Source organism: Anas platyrhynchos, chromosome 9 (genome assembly GCF_047663525.1).
Source record: "Anas platyrhynchos isolate ZD024472 breed Pekin duck chromosome 9, IASCAAS_PekinDuck_T2T, whole genome shotgun sequence".
Taxonomy (NCBI): Eukaryota; Metazoa; Chordata; class Aves; order Anseriformes; family Anatidae; genus Anas; species Anas platyrhynchos.
In genome coordinates this window covers 16519422-16546658 of record NC_092595.1, presented here as the reverse complement: position 1 = coordinate 16546658, position 27237 = coordinate 16519422, and the positions used below count along the sequence as shown (strand labels likewise).

At 43.2% G+C, this 27237-nt stretch overlaps 2 protein-coding genes across 7 annotated transcripts in view; one reads left to right on the top strand and one right to left on the bottom strand.

The window, feature by feature from the left end:
- MSL2 (MSL complex subunit 2) lies at positions 1 to 16411 on the top strand. Its single transcript, XM_027464025.3, has 2 exons — positions 1 to 517; positions 12470 to 16411. The coding sequence occupies exons 1-2, from the start codon at positions 376 to 378 to the stop codon at positions 14065 to 14067; spliced, it is 1740 nt and encodes a 579-aa protein (XP_027319826.1). The 5' UTR covers positions 1 to 375; the 3' UTR covers positions 14068 to 16411.
- A 1539-nt stretch (positions 16412 to 17950) lies between these two features.
- Positions 17951 to 27237, bottom strand: part of PPP2R3A (protein phosphatase 2 regulatory subunit B''alpha) — a 52586-nt gene continuing 43299 nt past the window's right edge. For 3 of the 6 annotated variants that reach the window (XM_072042771.1, XM_027464015.3, XM_072042770.1), the window contains exons 13-14: positions 25856 to 25962; positions 17951 to 18380 (exon numbers count right to left, since the gene is read on the bottom strand). In XM_072042771.1, coding sequence (XP_071898872.1) covers positions 18143 to 18380; positions 25856 to 25962 — 345 coding nt within the window. In that variant the 3' untranslated portion in view covers positions 17951 to 18142. Of the gene's footprint in view, positions 18381 to 18642; positions 22679 to 25855; positions 25963 to 27237 lie in introns of those variants that run through there. The other 3 variants (XM_027464016.3, XM_013099351.5, XM_038183494.2) reach the window with 2 other exon arrangements.

Genomic DNA, 27237 nt, shown 5'->3' with positions numbered 1-27237 from the left:
CCCCGCCGCCGCCGCCCCGCGCTGCCCCCGCCGCCCCCGGGGACGCGTCGGCCGGGCTCGGAGCGCAGCGGGGCGGAGCGCAGCGGCAGCGGCAGCGGCAGGGCCCGGCCCGCCATGGCCCGCGGCCTGGAGTAGCGCCGCCGCCGCCCCTCGGAGCGCCGCGGCCGCCCGGCAGCCAGGCCCCGGCGGGGCCGGAGGAGCAGCGGGGCCGGGCCCCGCGCCGCGCTGCCCCCCCCGCCCCTCCCGCCGCCGCCGCGCGGCTCCGGGCGGCCCCGGCCCAAGGTGACACCCGGGCTGCCCCCGGCCCGGCCCCGGCCCCGGCCCCGGCCCGCGCCCTCGTCTCGGCCCGGAGCCGGCGGCGCGCGAGCGGCGGCGATGAACCCGGTGAACGCCACTGCTCTCTACGTTTCCGCGAGCCGCCTGGTGCTCAACTACGACCCCGGGGACCCGCAGTCCTTCTCCGAGATTAACAAGCTCCTGCCCTACTTCAGGCAGTCCCTCTCCTGCTGCGTTTGCGGTGAGGAACCCTTCTTTGTTCCCGGCGCGGCGGGGCCCCGGGGCTCGGCGCGGCCCTCGGGCGGGCTGCCCGCACCGCCACCCGGGAGCCCCGGGGAGGAGGAGGGGGGCGGCGGCGGTGGGGGCGGCTCCGGGCGGCGCCTTCCCCGGCACCCCCCTGCCCCCAGGCGAGCAGGGGGCGTGCGGCTGGCGGCGGGGATCGGGGGGGTGGTGGAGGGGGGGGGGGTTGTGGTGCCGAGGAGGGGGCCGAGAGCAGGTGTGGGCCGAGCCGGGGGGGTGGGGAGGGAAGGAACACAAACACACGCCCCCAAAAACGTAAAGAGCACAAAGTAATGCAGGTGGAGGGCCAGGAATGTCAAGCGCACAAAAGAAATCCGAAGGCTGTTAGTGCGCCGAGATAATCAGCCCGTGACAACAACCGCCGCGGCGAGCACGCAGGCCGGCAGCCTCCCGCCGTTTCCCCGCTGCGAAAAAAAAAATAAAAAATAAAAAACAAAAAGCGATCTGCGCCTGGTGGGGAGAGAGGCAGGCGGCCGGAACCTCGGCGCTGCCTCCTGCGCCCTGAGCTGGGGGCACGTGGCCGTGCGGGGCAGGAGGCTCGGGGCGCGCTGTCAGCCCCCGCCGCCAGCTCGCCCTGCAGGCGGCTGCAGGAGGGCGGCCGAGCTGTCAGAGCCCCGGCTTTGTGCGTCCTGTTGTTGTTCTCCGCTGATCCCAAGCCCCGGCCCTGCGTGTGTTTTTGTTGTCTTCCCAGGCGGGACTCGTGGCCTTTCCGTCGGCGGGTGTTTTTTCTTTACGAGCGTGTGTGGTCCCGGCAAGGCTTAATCGAATTAGTGGCGTTCGCGAAGTTAAACGTTGTATTTATTTACAAGATCGGGACTTCAACTGTTGAGGCTGCTAAACAAGTCTCGGAGGCTTCCTATCCTGTAGCGGTAGCTCCTCCCACTTAGAGTCTTAGAAAATAGAGATCAGTTTGTACTGGGAAAGAGGGAGCCTGTTCCCAGGATCACGGCATCGTCATTTCCTGATATAATTTGTCTAAGTTTTTTTTTTTTTTCCTCGCATAACCACTGTCAGTATTAATGCAACTCGGCTCTTTATCTCTCACGTATTACCATAGGCCCTGTTACTTCCAACCTCTAACTGTGTTTTCTTCCATAAATCATTGTTGCTTTTGCTCACTCATTAGTTTCTGCCTAAAAATATGCTAATATTTCTGTGGTGTTTTTTTTTTTTTTATTATTATTTTATTAAGATACTTATGTAGAGACTGTGTGTCTCTTATGTGTCCATAGGGACTCACTGCTGTGCTGCCGGACCTCTCCACTCTCAGCCCAGTCCTCTGAAATGCATTCTTTGTTCTCCTTGCCTTGACTTATTTCCTTCTTGGCCTTTTGCAGTCTTATTTTTGCACTCTGTGCTATTGGAATCGTCTATCTATAATTTGTCCCTGCCCAAATTCCTGAGCTACTTTTCCCCTCTTCAGTTTTCTTGCGTGGCTTTTCTGTCACTTTCAGTTTGAGGGGGCAGCCTGTGCTTGTTTAGGTTTTCTTCTATGGGCTCGTGCATCTGTGGATACTCAGACCTACAAACTACTTCTTGATGGTTCTGCTTCATCTTTTATTCAAATTTTAGGGTTGCTGCCTTGGCTTTTTTTTTTTTTTTTCCCTACTGTGTCTGACTTTCAGATAACTGTAGCTGTTATTTGTTTCAAATGTTTTGTCTATAAGTGATTCCCTAAGATTATCTCTCCGCGTCTGGACCTCTGTTTGTGGCCCTGTAGCGTACAGAGGCCTCAGCAAGTTCCTGGTTCTTTATGAGGCTGGGTGCTATGCACCCAGACCCTAAAATACAGTTTCTGTCCTGCAGAGTTAGTGAAGTGCTGTTCTTGAACCTGCAGGCAGTTAGTCATGGGAGAGCGCTTCTGTCCGATACAGAACTGCCCGCGCTGGTGTCAAACAGCAGTTGTAAATCTTCAGCTCGGACTGGTAAAGGCAAATTGACATTCTTGTTTGCTTTTTGTGTTCCTTTTCTCTCTCTTCTGTCATGGGTGAATGTTGGTGCCTCTTCTCTCTTCAGCCCTCTGACCTTGCTGTATTTTTTTTTTTTTTTTCTTGTACACATGGGGGCTAAGAGCTGCTGCGCTTCCTGGATATGTGAGGTCATTTAAAGCCCATCTTCTGCCTTCCTTCCAACCATCAGGACCTTTTTAATTTTAGACAGCGTTTAGACAGATAAAGGTTGAAGTAGTGAGGCAAAGATCACTTTGTGAGATGTCATTGATCACAGGAGCGGGTGCTTTGACCATCCAAAACCTAACAGTCTGTTTTGAATACACTTAAAGCTTTTCCGACGTTTGCTCTTTTTGCCCATCTGTAGTCCGTAAACCGTGAGATCCAAATGCTGGGGTGCGGGTTTGAGTACATGGGACATTGCGTGGCTGGTGCTTTCCTTGCTCAGAACTTGGTGAAATGAGGTCTTGACTGTAAAGGTCTAAAAATCATGCTTTGTTGGAGAAATGCTGCCTGAATTATCAGTGATGCATAACCCCCTGCACTTTGCAGAGTTGCGTTTGTTCAAGTCCCGTGCAGGACTTCTAGCACTTCCCTTGGGATTTCACTCCCCAATTTAGCGCTCCTCATATCATCAGCTGCAGTATTTAATCTCTCAGAATGCACCCCACAATGCTCTGTTATTCTGTAGGTATTAATTCTGCAGTCAAGACTGTCCGTTTAATTTTACAGAAGTGTTTTTAGAGGTGACAGCTACATAAATCAGCTGACTTTATTGTGCTTTCACTATTTTCTCAATGCACTAGACATAAACCAACTGATTTTCTTCTGAGCTGATAGATTTTTAAACCAGCTCCCACAGCAGGGGTGGCAGAAGTGTTTGGACCCACGTAATTACGAAGTTCTAATTAAAGTTCTGATTTTAGACTCAAATTGGCACGCCCAAACTTACATCAGCAGAAAGCTGTAATGTAAATACAGCCTGGCGTTGTAAATCAGTCAGCTAGATCTGTTCTGGGTGGATTTGAGGTCTCCTAACGGCTCCTACCTAACGGGCTGGAAAGGTGCAGTTCCCCCGATGGTACGGCAGCGTGTGTGCTTTTGGGATGTGAGTGTGGTCATGAGCTCGTTTTCTAGACAGTGCTGTAGGCAGTGTGTTGTCCTCACGGGATACGTAAGGTGACGTTTCCTAGAGATTTTTAAACTTAAAAATAGCTCCTCTGAGCGTGCTTTAGAGAGAAGGTATATGCCATCCGTGTTTTGAGGATGTGAAATCTGCATTTCAGCCTCTAGACTAAAGTGCTTGTTGTTAAACGGTGTGCTGATACCTCATTTCATTTAAAAATAGCCTTGTAGGATTTATGCAACAAACTTTAATGTTTTAAAAACACTGCCTATTGGGATAAAAATCTTAAGAGTGACTCGCTCTGTTTCGAATCCTGTGTAGGTTACTGCAAGTCACTCAGAATCTCAGTTGGCTCTGCCACATTAACACACTTTTTTTTGCAATTCAGTTAAATGTTTAAGTGACAGATTTTGCCAGTCAGATCAGCTGAGCTTTTTATCCTTGGAAGACTTCACCCTGGAACCTCTGACGGATATTTAAAAATGTTTGACAGATTGTCGCTGCCGATTTAGAATGCGAAAGAGCTGGAAAGGTTGCGGGGCTACAGTGTAACGCCGCGTTGGGGCGGGCACCCAGAGGCTGCTGGTGCTGTGGAAATGCAGGATGAGAACCGAGCTCTTGTCCTAAGCATCCTGTAATCTAAGTGACGGGATGTGAGACAACATGTGGCTTCAAAGAGATTAAGGGGTGGGAAGGAACAAAGAAACAATGTGGTGGTGCTGACCGGTGCCCTGCACGGCTCTGCTGGATGCTTTGAAATAGCTCCAGAGAGTTTTAGGTAGGGGGCTGACGGCTCCGTGGTCAGGTAGCATCGTGGAAGCAACTGCCAGCATGGGAATGGCATGATTTAAATAAAAAGAAGTACTTTGTTGACTTGTTTTCTTTTCTTTGATGATCAGTATAGGGATGTTACTTCCAGGTTGCTCTTGTATAAATGTTTTAGCCTGTTTTTTGAAACTTTTACGCTGTAGATAGAAGTTGAGCCTTACAGAGTTGATTCAACTAGCTAGGTTTGAGTTTTCTCCAGAGTTGGTGTTACATCAAGTCGTGTAAGCACCTGCATCTCTCTTCTACCTTGTCTGTGTTGGCAGCCCAGTGATGGTTCCGCCTCTTCTTCCTCGCCCCTTTTCCATTGCTTCGCCCTGCGCTGTTCCGCAGCGTGCCCTCCTCCAGACCCCTTGTCTGTCTGCAGCTTTCAGCAGCACCGCTACGGATCCCAAGTAGCGCTTACGGCTTTGGGCTGTGCTTTGCCACTGGGAAGTTGTGAAGTAGCCTTTTTTAACAAAGCAATTTCTTTAAACTTCCGTAATGAGCGTTTCTACCTAAGGGAAGAAGCTCCAGAAGCCAGTGGAATGCAAGCGAGTTACGGGCCTGTGGTACTGAGGTATCACATACCGTGGTAGGGTTGCTGATGGTACTGAGGCAATTGGAGGCATGCAGCAGCTATGCGACATCCTTCGGAGAAGGAAGGGTTGTTTTGTGACACCTAAATAGATTTAAAACTTCTAGAAAATTCAATTTCTAGTCATGGAGATGGAAAAAAAAAAAAAGAAAAAAAGGAGGAACAAATTCCCACTACTAAAAACCATAATTATATGCATAATACTAGACTTTCTGTTTGGGTTTTGAGCCGTTCCTGAGTGAGTTAAGCCTGGATATCAATGTTTTAAAGAGAAAAAGCATATTTAAATTTTGTGATGGAAGAATGGAGGGTACGATTCTCATTCTGTGTCCGTTCTCCTTTTATTAGAGAGGGTGAAGGCTGATTTGTGCCAGATCAGTTGCCTTTTGTGTTTGAAAGTAATATGCGTTGGTGACTCTTTCTAGGTATTTTTTGTTGACATTTTCTTCTTTTTTCCATTTTAACTGTCAAAAAATACTGTCCAGCTATCATGTACATGTATGGGTGGCTTTTAAGTGTGTTATTTTCCCCCTAAAATTACATGCAATGGTTACCAAAACACTTCTGACTTTCTGAAGAATGTGCAAAATAACCAGAATCTCTGAAACAGCTATCACAGAGCATGAAATACAGGACTAAGTACCTATAAAATATCTTCTGTTGCAAGTATTCTTTTCCTTCTGGTTTCGGACATAACCAGCCTATGAAATTTCCACTCTCGTATCTCTGAATGCACCAATTTTTAGCCAATATCATGTTGGTTGATTTTTCTTCCTCTTTATCTCCTCAATTAAATTCACCGTTTCCCTTTCCTGTTTGAAACCCTGCACGTGACTCTTGGGAGAAGTGCTTTTTCAAGGTTGTCTGCTTTGTACTGCCTGAGTTCTGACAACACAAAGCTGTACCAGTTGAATTTCAGTGGGTTTCTTAACTAAAGATACTCTAAAAATACTCCTGTCTTAAAACAAAATTGGAAGCATAGGAGGAAGAGAAGTTCTGTGGTTTCCACCCTGAAGGCTGGTTGGTGCCAGACTTGAAAAGGAGGTGGCAAAGCGAGGGTTACAGTATTGTCTTCTGACTTGATTGGTGTGTTTCTCACTGAGGCAATGGGAGATGATGGACTAGTTTTGATGGTCGCCTGAGGATATTGATTAAACTGATTACGTTTCAGAGTGTTTAAAGAAAAGTTAATATGTTGCCAACAGGCACCTTTGTTGGGACAACTTAATTGCCCAGGTCTATGGACTTAGGGAGTCCAAACACAGATTTCTTTGGTTTGTTTTCTTACTATGTTATGATTTACAGGTTAGTTTGAGTAAATATGGAGTAAGGAGGTGCTTGATATTAGGTTGGAATTCTGCATGAGGCCAAAAAAGATTGACGTTTCCATGTAACTTGAGAAATAATGCACAGCACGTCGAGCACTGTACCTTCCAAGGAGTTAGAATTGTCCAGCTTTTACAACAGAATTTGCTTTGAAGTCCTTCAGTGATAACTTTGTGGATCTCCGTCTCCCGAGCCTTGTGGTCATGGCCCAGTGCTCGCTCCTTCTCCAGTGGGCTTGAAGAGCAGTTGTCTTGAAGGTCGTGCAGTTCACCTTGATGGCGAAAGATGTTTTGTTTGGTGGGGGGAAAAAACAGTTTTCATTACTTCTTGTTTGCCTTAAGAATGTGATAATTAAGTAGGCCTACAACGTTCAAAGCATGTTTTAACTCTTTTGAGTGCTTATAGTGTATGGAAGCATGCTAAATGTGTCTTGTACCCCCAGTAGACGTGTCAACATTGCCATTTAAAGCCTCTTAAAATATAGCAGCCTTGACTTTTGGATGACATCGTTACTTGCAAAACTTTGCCACCGTGGCCATCGCAGTCATTGCAAGTTAGGTGTTGAAAGCCTGCTTAGGTTAGGTGTCCTTCTTCGTTTCATCCCTTCCTTGTAGCTGGGAATCCCCCGTGCTCATCAGGCAGAGTGAAAGCAGTAGATGGCCATGGCTGTTGAGCTTTCCACTTGCTTGCTGTGCACTATGAAGTGCGGGTCACTTCTAGTGATGTGAATGCAACTGAGGATTAAAGATTTTGTTTTGGCAGACCAATGCTTGAGATTAACCCCAGTGCTACATTCATTTATACTCGTAACAAAATTTGACTTCATAATTTTGTCCCAGTTGGCTTCATCAAAGTAGGATTTAATAGGTTACAGCAGTCTTAAAACTTTGAGTCTTTAAAAATGCAGCATGTAATGTTACAGTAGGCTTTGCCAGGGGCGTTTCATGTGTGGGGTGTTTACCCCCTTTTCTAGGGCACTGTGTTTCTGCCTTTGTTCAAGGTAGATGAGAATGAAGGGAGATGGCCTGTTTTGAATCAAGGTCCTCTTTTTTTTTTTTTTTTTTTTTTTTTTTTTTTTTTTTGTGTGTGTGTATTTCGCCCATTTGGAGCACATTTGCTGGATACATACACCTAATAGTCATGTTGATTCCCAATTCTTCTCCTCCTTTGGTCCGTGAGATACAATTTGCAGATGCTTCCCTTCTTCCTGCAGCTGTGAAGTAATGCTCATTAAGGAACACAATAGGAAGTATTCCTTGTGGTCTAAATGACCTCCCTCCTGGCAGCAGCCTTTCCAGGACAGCTGTGGTATTTTGTAAATAATATATTAACAGTATTTTCTTTGTGTATGCTGCTTATTAAGTGTAAGTGCTCATATTCGAGTAGATGTTGGTGAACCTTTCTGAGAGTAGGATAGTTAAGATCTGATGTTGTTTAGGGAAATGTGAAGCCTCTTACTGGAGGCTTTGTAAGAACATGATTTTGCTTTTGGTGTATTAATATTCCCCTTGCAAAGGAGGATGAGCAGAGATGAGGTGAAGTTTAGTAATACCAAGTTATCTAGGGTAGTAAAAATGAAGGTCTGCATTGAGTAAACGTGGCAGGATCTGATGAGGATGAATGACTGCACAGTAAAATGGCAAATTAAATTTAGCTCAGATAAATATAGAATGATAAACATGGAGAAAAATATTACAAACTTCTCAGAGCTCATCGGTTTTATCTTACAGACTTAAATAAATTTGTGAATGTATAGAAAGTGGCACCATTGATGGCTACCGGCCAAAAGCGAGATCTTGGCTTCTCAACAGAAAACTCCGTGGAAGTATCAGCTCAGTACTGGCTATCAATCGAAAGTAAAACAAGTGTTAAAAATCAGAAACTGAATAGAGAATGTAGTGGTGAACTTCACTGCGGTGCTGAATGAAGCTGTGTCTGCCAGAACCCCTCACTCTGGGAGGGAGAACGTGGGGAAATGCAGTAGTGGCTGTGAGACCCGCGGTGGTGTGGAGGGGAGGGCAGGGACCGACTGCGGCCTCGTCCAGCGACCCGGAGACTGCCGAGTGAAACCAGCCGGAGTAACGATTCAAAGCAAAAAGGTTATTCTCAGCACGGTGCCCAGGGAACTTCTTGTCAAAGCCTGTTGTGACTGATAACACGTTAAATAGCTTGGGAGGGGAGGCAAACTTCTGGAGAGAGTCTGAGGCTTACTGAGTACGTGGAAATGCCATCTCCCGTGAGGAGCATCTCAGCGAGTGATGGCCAAAGGCTGGGCAAGCACTTGGGGTTTGTTTCCTCCTTCCTACTCTGTGTCCACAGCATCTGCTTTGGGCCACTAGGGAGAGGGGATGTCGTGCTAGGTGGATCTTTAGTCTGACCAGTGGGGTCGTTCTTAGGAGTTTGAGGATGGGCTGGATCATCTCTGAATCATTTCTGTTTTATTGTCTTGGTGAAGTTTATAGTCTTACCTGGGGGGATTTGCTAATTTGCAGCAGCAATGAATGTTACGCCCAGGGAGCCTGTGGAGCCACAGGTTTGGAATATCCCAAAGCTTAGTGCCTCCAGAGTCTTGGTAGTAGCTCAGGTGTTGGCTTTCTGGGACACTGCTGTTGACTTAACAGCATTCCCCAAATATTAAAACTAATGAAATCTAAATTTCTGTGAATTTGCATCTTGTGGTTGACTTTTTTTTTTTTCTTTCTAATTTTAACAGTACTAAAACTGACTAGTGATAGGTGCCACAGAATCCATAAAGAAAGAAACTTTGCAGAATGAATATTCAATGAGATGTGAGCTCAAGCTGAAAATATTCCCATGGTTCAGGCATTCCCAATGTCTCTTCTGTGTAGGTTGCTGGCATTTACTGAGGGTAGAACTCACTGTGTTCTTTCCTCCGGGGAGCATGTAAAGTGTTTTGTTTTGTCTGTCCATCTGTCTTTCTCTTCTAAGCTTCTGGATTATTTTATGTTTCTTCCAGATTTTTGTATCCTCTTTTAGCTTTCGTACCCATTCAGCAGTTTCAGCCAAATTTATTTTGGGATAAGTGTAATTTTTGGGGCTAAATGAAATGCACAGTTGGCAATGAGATTAAAAAAAAAAATCTAATTAAAAGTTAAATTGTGACTGTAAATTGTTCATTTCGTCTCATCTGTAAGTATTTTAATACTTGGTAATCTGCCACACACTGATCATTGTAGCTCCAAGTAGCAAAACAAGGCTGAAGAGGACCAAGGCGCACACCCAGCTGCTTTGTTTCGCTGGGTGCTAATGCTGGAGGCCTTTTGGTGGTGGAAGTACTGTGGATGCATGCGTGCTTTTACAATGGATTCTGCCGTCTCGGAGCATTAAATGAGAAGTGTTGCAGGCGTTTGGTCAGAGCAGAGTTTCTGCTGTGCCTGGTGGGAATACCCAAGATCCTGAAGGGCCAGACAGTCGTTGAACTCCTTGTGCCTAAGGACATGGCTTGTGAGACCAGCTGGTGTGATTTAAAGCTTTCTTTTGTTTCTTCCCCAATGGAAATTCCTGACTTTGCTCACAAACGCAAATCCTATCTGATGACCACCATGGACATCTCTGCCTGCCTTGCTGTTTAAATAGTGTCATTGAAAGGGAACTTCAGCATTTTCATTGCAGGTTACATTGTGTGGCTTCAGGTTCTTCTTGGCTGTAAATCCTCACTGCTTAGCTCAAAGAGGGTTTTGCTGTTGTCTTTGTAGGGTCTTCTGGGGTCTGTGTTCCTCAGTCAGCTCTTCCTCATTAGATGAGCAAAGAAAAGTTAAATATCTAATCTTTGGTCATAAAATGCGTTTTTCCAGCCAAATATTGCTGTAATTGTGTGTTGAACCTTTCGCTAACTGCAGCTTCTTCTATTTGCTGTTCCTCCTGTATCACTTTTAGGTGGCTGTGATCAAATCCTGCCCATTTCTGTATGGTCACTCTTCCACTTACTTGTCATTCTGTTGATGTCTGTCACCTGGTAACTTTATAAAGAATCTATTTTCCCTCAATGTATTAAAAAAAAAAAAAAAAAAAAAAAAACAAAAAACACAAACAATGATGCCTTAGGCACTGACCCCTGTTATCTGCTGCTCAAAACTCAGCTTAAATCAGGCCACTTTTGCTGAAAGGTGGCTCGGACAGAGGAGGGCTGCTGCAAGTACCAAGGAATTTGGGCTTCAGAGGGAACAGGGGACAGATAGTCTCCATCAGCTCATTCACAGAATTCAGGATTGTCGCAAAATGACTGTACTAATGCAAGTTTCCTGTTACTTCAAACAAACGGAAAGTTTAATTTTCAAAAATTTTCAGCAGTGAAGAGTAGGGAGGGCTTGGTTGGGAAAGGGGTGGAACATTTGGGCAAAAGATACAGAGTGTAGGGCCAAGTTTTGTGTTTGAAGGCTACTGCAGCTAAGGATCAGAACAGCAGGTCTTGTTCTCCTGCTTGAGGGACTGGATTCTAGACTAAGCTAATACAACATAGAAAAGTTGTTTTTTCTTACGTAGTTCATAAGTTGGTGCACTCAGCTAGATTCAGCAAATTGTATCCCTCTGAAGGGCTATCACGAGAATCCAGTAGGGAAGGTTCACATGATTAAAATTTCCTTGGAAGCGGCTGATGAGAGAAAATACCTTTGATTAGGACGTTTTATCTCAGTCTGTTTTACTATATGCACTTTGCTTTCTCTTCCCAAATTGCAGAATTTTATTCATTTATTCCTAACAGCATGTTTGCACTGGGGTGGGAAATCTGGGAGAGGATTCACTGATTGCTGTAGCTCATCCAGCAAAGGCTCCTCAGGGGGAGACAGTCCTGATCAAAGCTGAAAATCTGCTGCTGGAAAGAAGGGGAAGAAGCCCGCTTCTGTAGCTGGCTATAGATACTCTGAAATTTACTTAGAATATCTTTCTGGCCTAGAGTTGGCTAAAAATAACAAAGCAATACTGTTGTTTTATGGATATAGTTACTAGCTGGATTATTTCTATGCAGAATTTCAACTTTTATCCTTATGTGTTACAGGACTGGTTCTTAACATAAGCAAAAACATCCTCCCAGACCTAGGTTCAGAGATCTGAAGATCTGACAGGTTTTCAGCACTAGGTGTCTAACGCCCATGCTGTCAGGTGACTTGGAGTCCATTAGCAACTGATTTTTTTTATTTTTTTTTCTTAACAGTAAGATCTCAGAGAACATTTTTTGTGATTTCCTCACCCCTGCGCAGGACACGCGAGCTGTTGTTGACACCTTGAAGTATTTAAGCATCATGGCTGTGACTACTACAATCTTAGGTGTTATTTCACTGTTATGTGTCTGTGCCTTGGGAAACGGGGAGCTACCACTCCCTAGGATGTGTTAATAGTCGCCCCGTGCCAAAACAGAAAGTGCAACAAGAGCTAGCTATTAAGGAACAATAAATATATTTATATTCATTTTTATTGAAATACAATATTAGGTGTTTTATTTGGTGCTTGTAAGAATTCGTGGGGGGCATTTAACTGTTCTTGTTGCTCACAAAGCTGAAATCTTTGTGCTTTATTCATGGCCTTGACGGTCACAAAGCTATGCTCTATTTTTAGTCCCGGCCAAATGAAAAGTAAAACAAAGTCTCTGCTGTGTGTTCTTTCCTTTTGGGGTTGGTATTTCATCATTTTTACATTCCTTTTAGGGTTTCCCTTTGCTCAGTTTCCATTTGTTTTCACTAATTTCATTAAAATCTCTGCAGTAGCTCTTCATGGGGGTTTGTTGTTGCGCTTTTGGAAAATTCATAGAAATCCTGTGTGTTTTGTAACTTTCAATGGAAGAAACTGCTGAAGGGAATGAAGGGGCTGGTACTGTTTTAGCTAAGAGGGTTTCTAAAGGCTGCAGCAGCATGACAAATTATGGTGGGATGTTCTTCTGTGTTTTTTTCGTAATGTTTTAAAATCAGATACGGCAGCTGTGAGAATTTTTAGACTATTGTTTGGATGGTATATTTTCTTGTGACTTGCTCAACTTTTTCAGGCAATTTTTTTGGCTTATGCCACAAGGAATTCATCCTGTGTTATCCTGGAAATGTGGCTTGAGTTCATTGTAGTCTTTTTTTTTTCCCTTAGGAAATTTGCTACAAGACCCTATTGCTCCCACAAACTCCACATGTCAGCATTATGTCTGCAAACCTTGTAAAGGCAAGAAGATGATGATGAAACCATCATGTAGCTGGTGCAAGGACTACGAACAGTTTGAGGAGAATAAGCAGCTAAGCATTTTAGTGAACTGCTATAAGAAACTCTGTGAATACATAACGCAAACTCCACTGGCACGAGATATTATCCAAGCAGTTGATTGTTCTGCAGATCTTTTGGCTTTGCTCAAAGATGGATCACCACTCCACGAAGAGACGGAAAAATCTTCCGATACAGCCTTGGCTTTGTGTTTGACACATTCCCCAGTACCTTCAACCTCAGAACTTACAAACGATCCTCCAGCTAGTTTTACGTCAGTACCTGAAAGCACACACAACGCTGATGTTAGAGGTTCTGTTATCAACGGGTTGCCCAATTGTAATGGGCTTTCAGTGGATAAACTTGGAGTGAATATCCCTTCTCCTGAACACACGAACACGATTGATGTGTGTAGTACTGGAGAGTATATAAAAAATGAAGATATCTCTAGCAGCCTGCAGCCTGTGTGTGATACCGTTTCTACTAGTGACTTGTGTACGACAGGCATTGACATCTGCAGCTTCAGCGAAGACATAAAACCAGGTGGATCGCTTCTCCTTAGTGTTGAGGAAGTTCTACGGAGCTTAGAGACCGTTTCAAATACCGAAGTCTGTGGTTCTAATTTGCAGCCCAGCTTGGAGACAAACATGACTAATGGCCCTTTCCTGCAACTTTCTCCCCCACCCCTTAGCCATAACATTTTCATGTCCTCAGATGCTTCTCCTCATGGAATCTCGTGTACAGCAGCAACGCCTAAGGTGGTTAAGTTAAACAGAAAGCGGTCTCGGTCGGAAAGCGACAGTGAAAAGGTTCAACCTCTGCCCATTTCCAGCATCATCTGTGGCCCAACGTTGGGAGCGTCGGCTCCTGTAACAGTGAAACAGGAAAACAAAATGTCTTTGCAGCCTATTGCAACTGTACCTAACGGAGGCACTACTCCCAAAATCAGTAAAACTGTGCTCCTGTCTAACAAAAGCATGAAAAAGAATTTAGAACATGCCCCTAAGAAATCTCACCCAAAAGCCAAACCGGGAGTGCTGAAAACAAAAGACAAAGCAAAGGAGAAAGTTCCTAGCAGTAACGTTATGCCAGGAAGCCCAACAAAAACTGTGTATAAAAAGCCACAAGAAAAGAAAGGGTGTAAATGTGGTCGTGCCACCCAAAATCCAAGTGTTCTTACATGCCGTGGCCAACGCTGCCCTTGCTACTCTAACCGCAAAGCCTGCCTTGACTGCATATGCCGTGGTTGCCAAAACTCCTATATGGCTAACGGGGAGAAGAAGCTGGAGGCATTTGCAGTGCCAGAAAAGGCCTTGGAGCAGACTAGGCTTACTTTGGGCATTAATGTGACAAGCATTGCGGTGCGCAATGCCAGCACAAGCACCAGTGTAATCAATGTGACAGGGTCACCAGTAACGACGTTTTTAGCTGCCAGTACACACGATGATAAAAGCTTGGATGAAGCTATAGACATGAGATATGACTGTTGAATCTTTCTTTCTTTTCCCTGCCATCAGTAGGGGAACTGCGACAGTTTTAAGGCAGCTATGGTTCTGTTTAACTTGCTGGAGCTCCTGCGTTTAGATCACTTGTATCAAGTGTTTTTCATTGCTATGTTATGTGTATTAGTGTCTGGGAAATAGTTGCAGATAATGGAGGAGTTACCCTAAAACTGTTTTCTAGTTCTTACAGCACCTCATAGTTTGAGATGAATTGCTGATGTAAATGATTTTATCACAAGATCTTTGGCAAGGAATATATTAACCTCATTGTACACGGTCATGCTTTGTGCTCAGTCAAAGCTTCCGCGTAAATGTAGCCAAGTGGTATCTAGTTAGTCCATTTCAACTGTGCTAGATTATGATGTAGAAAAGCAATTATCAATCAGTTACAGACACTACTGCTAGAAGATCACCTAGTGTTCCTGTAGGAAATGCAGCTTCAAGCTGGGGAAACCAGTCTGATAAGGCCCTTGGGTAACTTTTGATTGTGAGAATTGGCAATGGAGCAGTTTAAAAATGAAAAGATTGGGAATATAGTGAGAAAGCTGATAGCCCCAAAACAGTCAGCCTCCAAACAAGGGTCAGGAAGATCAGTTGCTTAGACGTGAAGGTTAAACTGCTGGCTCCAATGTGCTGTCCCGTTAATACCAGCGTTTGCTTTTTCCTTGACAATTCCACAGGTTGTTTTCCTGATCCATCATTGCCCCTGTGCCAGCTCCGTTTGTTTGACATGTTGTTATTTTGATTGGGGCGGGAAAATTGGTTATACACAAAGCTAGTTTTATTAGCACCATTCTCTCCTTTTTTTTTTTTTTTTTTTTTTTTATATCCAAAATATCCAAATATCTGGATAAATATCAAATATCCAAAATATCTGGCCTTAGAAATCAATCTGTATAATTCACCCAGAATCCATTTCATTCTTCTGTGATATATTGAAAGTTGCTTTCAAAGGGTGATGCTTTTTGACCTGGGCTGAAAGGCTTCAAATGGAAAAAAATAACACAAAGTTGGCAAAGAGCTTATCTCAAAAAGCATTAAAAATGAAAGCACCTTTGTAGAAATGCAGCTTTATAAAAAAAAAAAAAAAAAAAAAAAAAAAAATTATTTCATCGTAATTCCTAAATTAGAGTAGAAGCATTTAGTCTTGCATTTAAGATTTCATTGGCAACCAAAAAAAAAAATCAGTTACTTTGTGAAAGCAGAAGTTTCTCCTCTTTGAATGATACAGCACAAATGGGCTGACTAGAACACAAAACATTACCTTCTTATTTAAAAGGCAATTCCTGTTTCAACAGCATGTTAAATAGTACGTGAATTTTTCAAGTTAGTTATAACTGCTTCCATCTTTCCTTTAATTCATCTAATGAAATCTGCAGCGCTTTCTGACCTAACATTAGGTGTATTTTGATTTGGCACAAAGCATATACAATGATGGTTACTCACCTAAGAAATAAGCAAAAACCTTTGGACACAAATGACACCTCCTTTTGTTTTGTAGTGTACCATGGTGTCATTTTCTGTGAATGTGGTCAGATCTTTTTGTTGGTTTTGGTTTGTTTCTCCCCCCGTCTTTTTTGTGGGGTGGGTAGGGTGGGGGGTTAAAGCCATAGGAAGAAAAATGTGATGTACGTGTCCAGTCTGTACTTTTTTGTTTTTGTTTTGCAAGAAGAGTTGAAAAATATTTTTGATAATGAGTAAATGGTGGAAAATGCTTCTTAGTATTCTTGTCTTTATTTGCCAACCCAAGTACCTAAGATCTGTGTTTTTTAGCCCTCATGAGATTTAATGATGTCCTATTAAAATGTATTTAGTTAAACTTGTATGTGATTTTTGTGTTGACCCAAGAGGATCCTACCATTTTCTGACACGGTGGTTTGGTCGTGACCTACTGATGTAAATCTGTTTATTAGTCCGCTACGTGTAAGAGAAGTAGCCAACCCAGAGTCTGGTTTAAGGGGAGTGAGATGTGCAGCATGGGTTGTTCCTAAATGCTTTTGCAGAGCTGTTAAGTTTTGCTGGGATTGTTGATGGTACATTTACTAGGACTTGGATTACATTCTATGCGTAGCACCTTCGCTCCACAAATGCGGGAGGACTTGGAATCTTCAACTTCTCACTGCTGCATTGAATATGGTACCAACATTTGGTGTTTTAGGTCAAGTGTGTTTGGAACCGTTGACAGGGGAGCCCTGATCGTTACTGTAAAAGTGCAAATGGTAGATTCAGGTTGTTTCTAAAAACATTTCCTTTTATGCTGCCACGTTCTTGAAATGTATATTAAAATTCTAATTGATTTAATAAATGTTAGTTTTCTAATTCTATTTTGCAACTGCTAAGGGCATCAGTGTGGCATATGTTGAACTTATTGTCTAAATACTACTTAGTCTGTTGATGACTAATTCTGTAATTGTTTAAATTAAGGCTTGTTTGGTTTGCTTTTTCTTTTAAACCTCCCGGCTAGTAGTTGTTGAATAAGCTGACTGATGGAAAGGATCATAATGTTTCTGAAAAGAATTGCAGTGGTTCTAGTTTAAGAAGCTTTAGTTTCCATTTTACAGGGACCTTACAGCATGGTGTTTGGGGACCTTCCCACCGTTGCTCATTGTCAAAAGGAGTTAAGTGAAAACTTCGTCCAGCATAACTCACGGCAAGGCCTCGCTCCCTGTTGGCCATATGTGGAGAAGCACTGGGGAATCACTGACAGAGAGCAGTTGCAATGATAATTTTAGCTCTAGCTTAGCCTGTCTGGCCTGGGCTGTGGGATTTCCCCTGTTGCTGCCGACCTGGCGTTCCTGCTGTGGTGCTGTTGATGAGGGGAACTTTTCTCAGCGCTGGCACAGAGGAGGCTGCTCGGGGATTTCTTTTCATATAGGAAGGGTGTGATACTTCAGCCGCCTTCCCAGTCTGCCTCAGGAAGTGATAACTTCCAAACTTTAATCAAATTCTGTTGTTTGTAGAGCTGGATTGGAAGGAAAAAGCAGCAAATGCCTTGCTATGGCAGTCCTCCTGCCTGGAAATGTCTTGAAGAGATGGAAAGAACAGAGCTTCCTCTGGAAGGGGCAAACTTTTGATCATTTTTGATGTGTACCAGTACAAAGCTAGCCTAATGTTTCTGGTCATCTCAATCTGAACATATGGAGGACACTCTTTCAAGAAAGAGAAAAAATTTAAACTTTCATTTTAAATAGAAAGGCTCTTTCCATGTATCATGCATCACTGAAATCACTGGGTTGGAATTAAATGCTGGAGGGAGGAGGGGAAGGGAAGTGAAACGGGAAACTAATGCTTGGTTTATGTTGACTTGGCTGCTCCATAGCAGATCATTCGTGCAGGTGATGTTCTCTCACCTGTCCATCCCCAGCATACGGTACCTGGGAACAGTGGGGTTGCTGCAGGCTCTTCTGGTACTGTTGAACTCCCTGCAGAAGTTCTTGCGCGCACACACGAATTTGAAAACACTCCCACAAACGGAGGAGGCAGGTAACAGATGCTGTCTTCTGCAGCTGTTTCAATTTGTGTCATCGTGGAGTTCCTGTGTACGTAAGACAGAAAAGGAACGAAGGTGACCTCCCCCCCCCCCCCCCAAGTACCATCAAATTTTGAATTGTCAGAAAAGAACCTTGTAGAGATGCAATGTACCAGCAGTCTGAAATAAAACCTGAAAACCCTGCTTTCAAAGGCAAGTACTTCTTGCACAGCAAGAAGCTTGGGGTTCAGTGAAACTAATGGACTTTGAAGAAAAAGATCATACAGATGTGGCACATGAACCTTGCAAAGAATTCTGTTATGATCCAGACTAAAAGCATCTCTTTACTGCATGTAAGCACACACCCCAGCCATTTTTTATGTATTACTTTTTATACAAATTATATTTACAGTAAAAACTCGAATTGCTAACAGTAACTTTCCTGAGGAGTGAAACAACAAAAAAGAACAGCTTTGTATACCTTAGAATATCTTCAGATGTATGCAGCATAGCTGATGAAATTCACTCTGAAAGCTGTAATACTTCTTATAGTACTGATCATGTTGCAAGCACATCTTCTTTGTCCGGTCTTAGCTATTTCATTTTTAGAATTGAATTGCATTTGGTATTTTCAAGAAAACCAGAGGTCCCTACTGAAAAGTGTGCAATACACAGATATCCATGGGAAGAATGCTGAGCTGTCAGTCGCATGGATGAAGTCATAAGATAACACAGCGATTCTGCTTGAGCATTTGCATATAAAGGAATCATTTTTTTGTTTTGTTTTGTTTTTCCTTCTTTCCATGCCACTTGCCGAGGATCCAGGAGATGTCTGTTTTAAGGAGAGATTAAAATGAGGGACTTCAGAATTTTGGTAAGTCTGCACAGGGATGGTGCTCCATGTTGAGGAAGATGTGAGGAAGCTAAGTGCTAGGATGACTTCTTTTCCACAGTATTTTATAGAAGAAAGCCTAGCTTTTTGGTTTTGGTAGGCTTGCTGGATGGTGTGAGCTCAGTAGCAATAGGGAAGACAATTTTGGGACAGCAGCTGGAGATTAAGTGAAAAAAAACAAGTCTATGCCACTACCATGAGACAGGTTTTACTTCTTCAACTCAGAAGTCCTTTATTTGCCAAAAAGAAAAAGAAATTACAAAGTAAAAATACAAAGATAAAACCATGCCAGCACAAAACGTCTCCAAACTACTTTTACAAAGTATGAGAACCTTTATTATTTAAATATTCAGTTTCTAAAACCATCACCCATATACCATCAAAAGATTAAAAGGGTAAGCATCGTTTACATGTTTTTATTACAGCAGCTCACGCTCTTTACTGAGGTTCATTTTTAATTGCATAGACCTAGGTTACTGTGATTTCGAAGTGCCATACTCCAGAAGTACACACCGTTACAATGACACTTCAGTGACCTCTTTTTTTTTCTTTTGGTCTTTCAGGCATGTTTCAGAAACTAAGCACAGTACCTCGGTTGGAGTATTTCAAGTCAGCTTTCTTAAATTCTTAGCTCACGAAAGCAGGAAGCTTTTCTGCCATGTTTTCTGTAAACCTGAGACTGACTGGAATTTCTTTTTGCTGTCCGTGTCTGTTTTGCAACACTGCCGCTTGGTGGCAGACCAGCAGAAGGGGAACTACGCCACTGCCTGGGCTTTGCGGACAAAAACTGTAGAGAAGGAATTACTACTGACGTTTTAGAAAAAAAAGAAAAAAAAAAAGTCAGGCTAGTACCATTTGAGCAGTAACGCATGTGGTTGTATCAAACCACATCTCCTGTCTTAGTACTGCGGGGAGAGAGTGTTGGTGAATATAAAAATAAGAAGTGAGGTTTTCTATAAGGACACAGGGCGTATTTTTGCTAGATAAAATCAGATTAGAGGGAACAAATAAAGACATATTCTTTTATCATGCAAAACTGATTTTTACTCATTTTTCTGACTATTTATAAGGAAAAAGGAATCCAGCTCATAATAGATTTCTGAGATAGACTTCCAACGAAAAATGCACCATCTGTCTTTAAAGTATGCAACATCTGAAGTGGCACTGAGGAGGTGAGTCAAAATCAGGTGCTTTCTGTGCTATAATTCCTAGGTTGCTTTATTTTAGAGAGCTTTGTAGCCTCTGAAACTGGTGTGTGTTGCAGTTGAACAGACTGGTATCTGTATTGGCAAACATCCTGCTCTTTTTATGTTTTGACTATCCTAGAAAGAGAAACTCTGAAAGTATGACAGGAGTTCCCAAATGTACTATGCTTAGATGCTGCAACTTTAGAAACCTTCCATCCAGAGAAGCTACAAGCAGGGGGAAGTTGCAAGTCGGATGTAGAATATATGTCATTTATTAATTGATCTGTGGTTGTTGAGTTATGATTATTTGTACATATATTTGCCCAGGTACATGAAAAAGGGTGGAATTCTACTCCAGAAGGAGATACTACAAATTACTGCACATTTTGCTTTGAGATCATAGTAGTGGTGGTTTCTGTAACTCGTCTTTGTATGTGATGCATAACATTTGCTGTAAAGTTGTTTGTTTGTTTGCTTGTTTGTTTTAATTTATTATTATTATTCCTTCGATTAGCTTTGATGTGTTGCCCTGCTAGAAAAACATGAATTGGGTTTGAATCACTCTACTTTGTCAGAGAAGTGGTTGAAGTAACAGGAAGGTTCAAATTCAGCCCAGAATGGGTTATGTTCTTGTTCCGTTGAGTAATCTTTGTCTTTGGAAAGATTGAAAGTTTCATCAAACTACGAGTTATGGGCTTCTAAACCCAGATACTGAAGAAAAGAGTTGCAACGCTTTGCCTTGGTTCTTTCAGGTGAAAAGTGGACAGAGCTGATTATGCTTGGCAGTTGTGCAACTTCCATCCTATATACATTTCTGCAGCCATTCCTAGTTTTTTCTGCATTTGGGTCTTTGTGGGTCTTTCCTAGTAAAGCTTTTCCACTCTGGGTTATGGCGATGATGGAGATGTAACTCAAACGTCCTGATGTTGAGCAGAGCTGCTCTTGTGTTCTTGTTGCATTCAAAGAGGCATTTAAGGGGCTTACACATTAAAGGGCTTGGTCAGAGTGGTGTCTCTCCTCTCACACCCCCTTAAATCTTCTACTGTAGAATGCAAGATACCTCAAAGTGCCTTTGTTAAGAACCTGGGCATCCGGAGTTTCCCAAATATATTAAAAAAAAAAAAATGCATCCCAGGATCCTGGATTTTTCCATATATGCATCTAGGTAAAATAGCAGTTTTGTTCATGGAGAAGAGAACAGGTCTTAAGCCCAGCGTAACTAAAAACTCTCTTTTGGATTTCGATCTTGATGAGCGAGTTACCTCAACAAGGTAGCAGTACGTCCCACCTAGGCATCGGGAGGCAGGCATGTCACTTCAAAGGCTCCTGGAAAAGTTGAAGCTGCATTGTAGTGAATTGTAGTGATCAGCCAATTACTTACTTGATTATTAATAACACTTAAGAGGTATCATCTAGGGATTAATGTACCATTGTGCTAGAATTTTTATGTGCAAACTGTGCTGGGCTACTAGTGTCTGCGTGTATATACAAGTTGCCCATTAACTGACTGGGTTCTGCCTTTAGCGCAGACGTGGAGCTGCCTGCTCGGAGATCTGATACTGGCAGTTGTCTCTGGTATTCTGGCAGCAATTCACACAGGGATGTCCCGAAGAGTCACGATTTGATATTCATTCGGTGAGGCAACAGGAAATGCGGTGTGCACATACCAACCGAGCATTACATGCTTGGGCACAGTTACGATAGCTGAAATCAAGTATGACAGGTGAAACCTCTGCCAAACCGGAGAAGGTGAGTCCCAAATCTATTCCTTTATCATTTATGGCAGCCAGAAGTGAGGGCTGATACAGTTACAGCGAAGACTGTTACAGTCACCTCTGTGCTGAATCACAAATAGCTACTAGTGGGAAAGGAGGGACAGCTCCAGCAGCAGATCATGTGCTGTTACTGGAGACACCAGCTGGAATTCCACAGGGAGTCAGTTTAGTTTTGTCCTTGCAGCAAGAATTCATCAGTTACACCGTTTCCTCTCCAAAACTAGGTATATTTCATGGGTGGGAAAAAAAGTCAGCAATATTTAGGGATTGTTTCTTTTACAAGATAAAGAATGCCTCTGTTAACAGAAATTTACCACGTTATGTTAGGGCTGATGGTTTTTCTTCATGATCTCAGCTTAGTCTCTTGCAGAAGGCTACAGATTAGCAAGATTACAAGAGATGGGAAGAGCAGAAGAAGGAAACAGAATTGATGCACACAAAACACAGCAGTTTCAGCACACCAGCTGGATGTCTCTTGTAAATATGGTACAAAGTAATTTTATGGAGACAAAACACTAGCCTGATTCATAGGGAAGATCCTCGCACGCACAGGAGAATATGTGTCGTAAATTCTCAGACAAACATTATATCATGCAGTACTTCAACTGTCCACAGACTGATGAGTAAAATTTGTTCAGCATCATCTATGAAAGCTTTAAATAGCAAAAAGGAACCCCGCTTTTTCCCTCTGCAGGCACAGTGCGTTGGTTTCCAGGACACTAGCAAAAATAAGGACTTCATTATGACTTGCATTTCAAAGATTTCTAGATGTACCTTTAAGTTCATTTGGCAGTTCATGTCACGGGTATTAAGTCACAAAGAGACAGGACTGAACTGACTGAGAGATGACCACTGTAGATGTTGCATGCAGTTCTTGGTTTATCGTTAGATGCTGGCATTTATTGCACATCTGGGGACATTTATATGGAAAGATATAAAGGAAACAAGGTGCAATCACCATTTTTAATGAGCGTGCACAATAACACATTGTAGAAAGCCTTTTTATAGAAATTATGTCATTTCAGTTATACAAGAAGAGAAAAAGGGTTCTCAAGTTACAGTGTACAAAATAAAGCACATTGCGCCAATGATGGACTTAAGAAAAACCCCTAAGTGTCCCTAAGTGTCTCGGGGCTGACTGCTATCCAGTTTGACAGATATTGATTACACGTTCTCCATTTCTCTTTGCTGAGAGATCTGAGATAACTAGTTTGACTTGTCTCCAGTTTCAGAGGGAGATAAGACTTCATCTGTCTCATAGTCTTCTTCAAATGATCTGCAAAGATAAAAGGTGGGTCTTTAAAAGCTGTATTTTGGTGAGAGCATTTTTCAGGTAAGTTATTTCAGTGGCCACTAAACCATTTGGCTACAATACAGTAACATGCAGGATGTTAATCTCAAGGAGGATGTTTATAAGGCATTGAAAACAGTGTGGCAGTAATCAGTATTCTGACAGCTGACATGACTTTGTGCTCCCATCCATCCTCATTCCTAGGTTCTGAAACAACTTTTCACTGGTGTTTAGCATCTTAAAATTTGAATACAGTTTTAGTAACAGTTGTCAGTATCTTGCAGTAGCCTTAATAGTTCAGTGTAGGAATGGAGTTGCTCAGCCACAGATTCAGGTCCAAAATGAGATGTGGCTTGCTCAGACTTGCTCAAAAACCCCTGGTTTCCAAAGCATCTTTTGGCTTAGAAGACACTTTGCCATTTGCAGGAAAACAACGGCGGCCACACTGTCATATTCCTCTTTTATTTGGTTTGAAGTTTAATATCCAGGTCTTAGTGTTCATGGCTTAGGGAGGCTTGCCTGCAAGTTCTCATCTCCACCTGGTTGCATATTCGGGCTAGTCAGGTTCTATGCTCTGCAGCAGAGGATGGTGCTTTGGGGCTTTCCTCCCCTTCCTGTTGGTGAGAAATGACGTTTACCAAGCTTTTTTCCCCAGCCTCAGCACATCACAGGTTATTTTCTGAACTCCCAAGAAACTCAAAGTCTTCCTTCAGTTCTGGAGGCCGTGCTTGTTACCCAGGCAATGGTGCAGCGTGTCTTCCAAGGGCGAGCGCAGCAATAAACGGCGACGAACTCTGATACCCCTGTGTCGGCAGCGCCAAGAAAGAACTGCCTGCCACTTCTTGTGGTGTTCTTCCCTCTGCTGACCCCTGCACAGGCACAAGTCCTCAGGAGCCACTTCTGCCTGCCAGGCTGTGCCTCCTGCCGTGGGGAGGGTTCTGTGTACGTGGCATCTGGTGAGTGTCCACTGCTGCCAGGCAGGCCGCGGCTTGGGCTGCGAGAAAGCATTTTTGCTCTGAGAGCCTCTGTGGTCGGGTTCAACTAGTGCTTCTGCCTTCAAACAACAACATGCACGTGCATTTGCCAGGAACCAGGCTCTCTTCATCAAAAGCTGTACACAGATGTGTAAACCAGGAACCATGGCTGAGAAGTGTTCAGATCACCTTAAGCTTCCAGTGAAACAGCATGCTCCAAGGGGTAGTTCCGAGCAAAAAGACATCTTGTCTTCTTTTTGGTGATTGTATTGTGCTTGTGTTTTCCAACAGGTATTTAATTTACCGTAGCAGTGCTTAGAAATTTCTCAATCTGCCACTCGGAATCAGAAATAAACACCACAAGATCCCCCTACCTTACAACACCACGTGGACAGCGTCTGACCAGCTATCAACAGAGTCACAGCATCCGTGAGGTCACGCTGAGTATCCACTATATCTTGGTGAGATTCCTCTTCCACAAGCAGCGCTCCTCTCATGGGCAAGTCTGCAGGCACCCAGACACTGGTTTTAGGAACCTTCCATCCAGTGAAGCTATGGGCACAGTTAAGTCTGAAATGTGATGCAGACTGCCCCAATAATTCATTTGTGACTGCTGAATGATGGTTATTTTCATGTGTATTAGCAAGACAAATAATGGATTTCAGATTCTGTCAGCTAACGTAGCCAAAAAATCTTCTGCTCCCTCTAAGAGCTCATAAATCCTCTTGGTTTTGTCCCCGCTCTGTTTCTGTCATCCTCAAAGGACAGCAGAAATGATGATTGTGCAAAAACTCAATGCCTCTTTCTAGCAAACTTGTTTGGGCATCCAGTTCTGTTTTTCTTTTTCCCGTCCTTTTTTCCTGCGTGCTCTGTTGCTGTGTTCCACAAATGAGATCTAATCCTGCTGCCATGACTACAGAGCTTTTCAGGGGCTCTTAAAAGCAAGCAGCAAGGTTGCTGACATGCTCTTTACAGGAAGAGACGGAGCTGTTTCAGACAGACTTCAAAAATGAGACGTCACCTGCCAATTCAGTTTTTGGTGAGTTTGGTGATCTGTGGTCCTGCAAAGCTTTTATGGCAGACTCCTATTTCTTTTCTGTGCTAAGCATACAGGTGTTGCAGAGTGGCTCCAGGGAATATAACAATTTTATCTTCCATCCTATGTTACCTCATCTTTCATTGTGAAGGCCACAAAAAGGCAAGGCAGCTCAAAGCAGCTGCTTGTTGTTTGGATGCACATCACAGGGAGAAAGGGAAACACAGCTCTCAACAGCTTTGCAAATTTCTGTGGCTAATTACTAGATGCTACTGCTATCCAAGACGTTTCCAGTGTGGGAAGTTTTGAAAATTATGCAATTGTCTCAGCACTCTTATTTAAATGGCTCTATGAATACTGTTCAAATGGACAAAATTCTGAATCACACAAGATTAACATGGGGTGAAAGCACAACCTACTTCCTTGGATGTGTGTTAGAGTAACCATAAAGAGATTCTAGAGAAACACTCTCAAGAAGGTACAACCGCAGCCACAAGTCTAAAGGATAATTACAGCAAACCTGCATTAGGAAACTCTGTGGGATGCCCTTGCACGCGGCATTCCTTGAGCTACTGCTCGGCCTAAATTGATTGATTCTAAGGATAGCTGGAGGGTCTGTCCACAATTTTACAGACGTTTACAAACATAAGTGTAAATATTGCAGAAACCAACAGTTTTAAATAAAAAAAAAATCAAAACAAAATTGGTAAATGAATTAAAATGTTGAAAGAGCTTATAAAGAGCACAGACTAACAGGCATATAAAGTCTAGCAGAAAGTAAAGTTATTTGACTAAAACAAAGTTTCCACTACAATCATAAGTCTAAGAGCTACAGCTTCTGATCCATGATAGTGTGCATGATTAATACATGCCCAAGACTAGCAAAAGTCATTTGAGCTCTTTTTTTGTATGGTTGCCAGAAGAAAAAGGCTTTGTCCTTTTTCTCAGCTATCTTCACATCTGTAGCGTGTGTAGCTAATTCAAACGACTGCCACAAAGAACTCAGGATGTCCCAAGCCCCTTGTGTCAAATATACCAAGAGTGCCTTTTGGAGCAACCACTTCAGGCTTCGCCATGCTCCCATGCTGAGAGTCCAGACCTCAGCTGGAGCCAGGCAGCGTGTCCCCAGTGCAGTGCGACGCCCATGCTTACCCTTCTTGTAACTGCTCGTTCCCAGACTCCTCAGCCACAAGAATCTCATACTCTTCAGCAGCATACCTGTCCCAGTCGGAGGGTTCAGGGCCATCATTTTCAATATCCTAAAGAGAGCAGATGGTGAAGCACACCGTGTCTATACCTCTCTACAACTATGTTTACAATAAGGTCATGTGTGAAGCACCAGTTCTGGGAAGCAACTGTATAGAAACAGGTAGTCAAAAATGTTAATTGAAAGATTCATAATTAAAGTGTTTTAACATCTGCACATAAGTGACTAAGAAAAAATACATCACATAGTCTACAAATATCAGACTGTGACCCGAACTGCCAACGAACAGAGCTTTCTCCATTTCGGAAGTGCTGAATATTAATAACTGCGTGTTTGCTTTGCTCTGGCTCAGAAAGCCATGCATCTGTGCACTTTGTAATTGGTTAAGGGACTTAGTAATTTAAGATCTTTAATTAATTGTTAATCATAACTGATCATTTGTGGAACTCTTGACAGTTTGCTAAGCTTGGGGAAATTTGAGAGATGGTTACAAAATAATACCCCTGTAAATAGTTGGCCCTCTGCTATTTACTGTAGGATGGGGGGGATAAGTAATACCTCCTGCTCCCACCTGCCTGCTCTTATGATGATCCAGTTTAAAAAAAAAAAAAAAAAAGGCTCTGGTTTGGGATACATTTAAGCCTAGAATTATGGAACCACAAAGTTCTTACAGGTAATGTGGGAACATCTGGGAAGGAACCAGAGTTGATTTTGGCATCCCCACCACTTTACTGTACTTTGACCAGTTAAGAGCTTTCTGAAGATAAATTTTTAAGCTGTACTTATCTGGTTTCAGTGGATAGGTGAAGGGAACCTGAGAGGAGGGACTTCACACCAACAGCTGACAAAGCTCAGGTCTCAGAACTACAACTAGTCTGACTAACAACTGGAAAATACAGAAGTGACAACCTCTTACATGTTTGCTGGGTAGGGAGAGAGGATGGTGACTGCAGCCAGGCACAATGTGCAATATCTGAGCCTTCCATCTAGTCTACCACCTGTGGTTAGATAAATTGGCAGCTCATCTGCCTTGGCGCCTGTGGTGTAAAGGAGGTCTCTGGTTCTGTTTAGGCTACTGAAAAATTGCTAATGCCCTTTTAAGGATTAGAATCCAACCACACTACTTAATAAATCTTCCCATGTAGCCTATTTATTTATGAGTGCAGTTCTGTAGGAGACATGAAAAGACAATTGGGATCTGAAGTTTTCAGATCTCACAGCTCTAAAGGAACCAAGTTCCTTTCTAGTGCTAGTCTTTCAGCCTGATGAATGAGTGCAACTCAGCAGGCTTAGGTCATTCTCTCTAGAATCACAGTGCTACGCTACC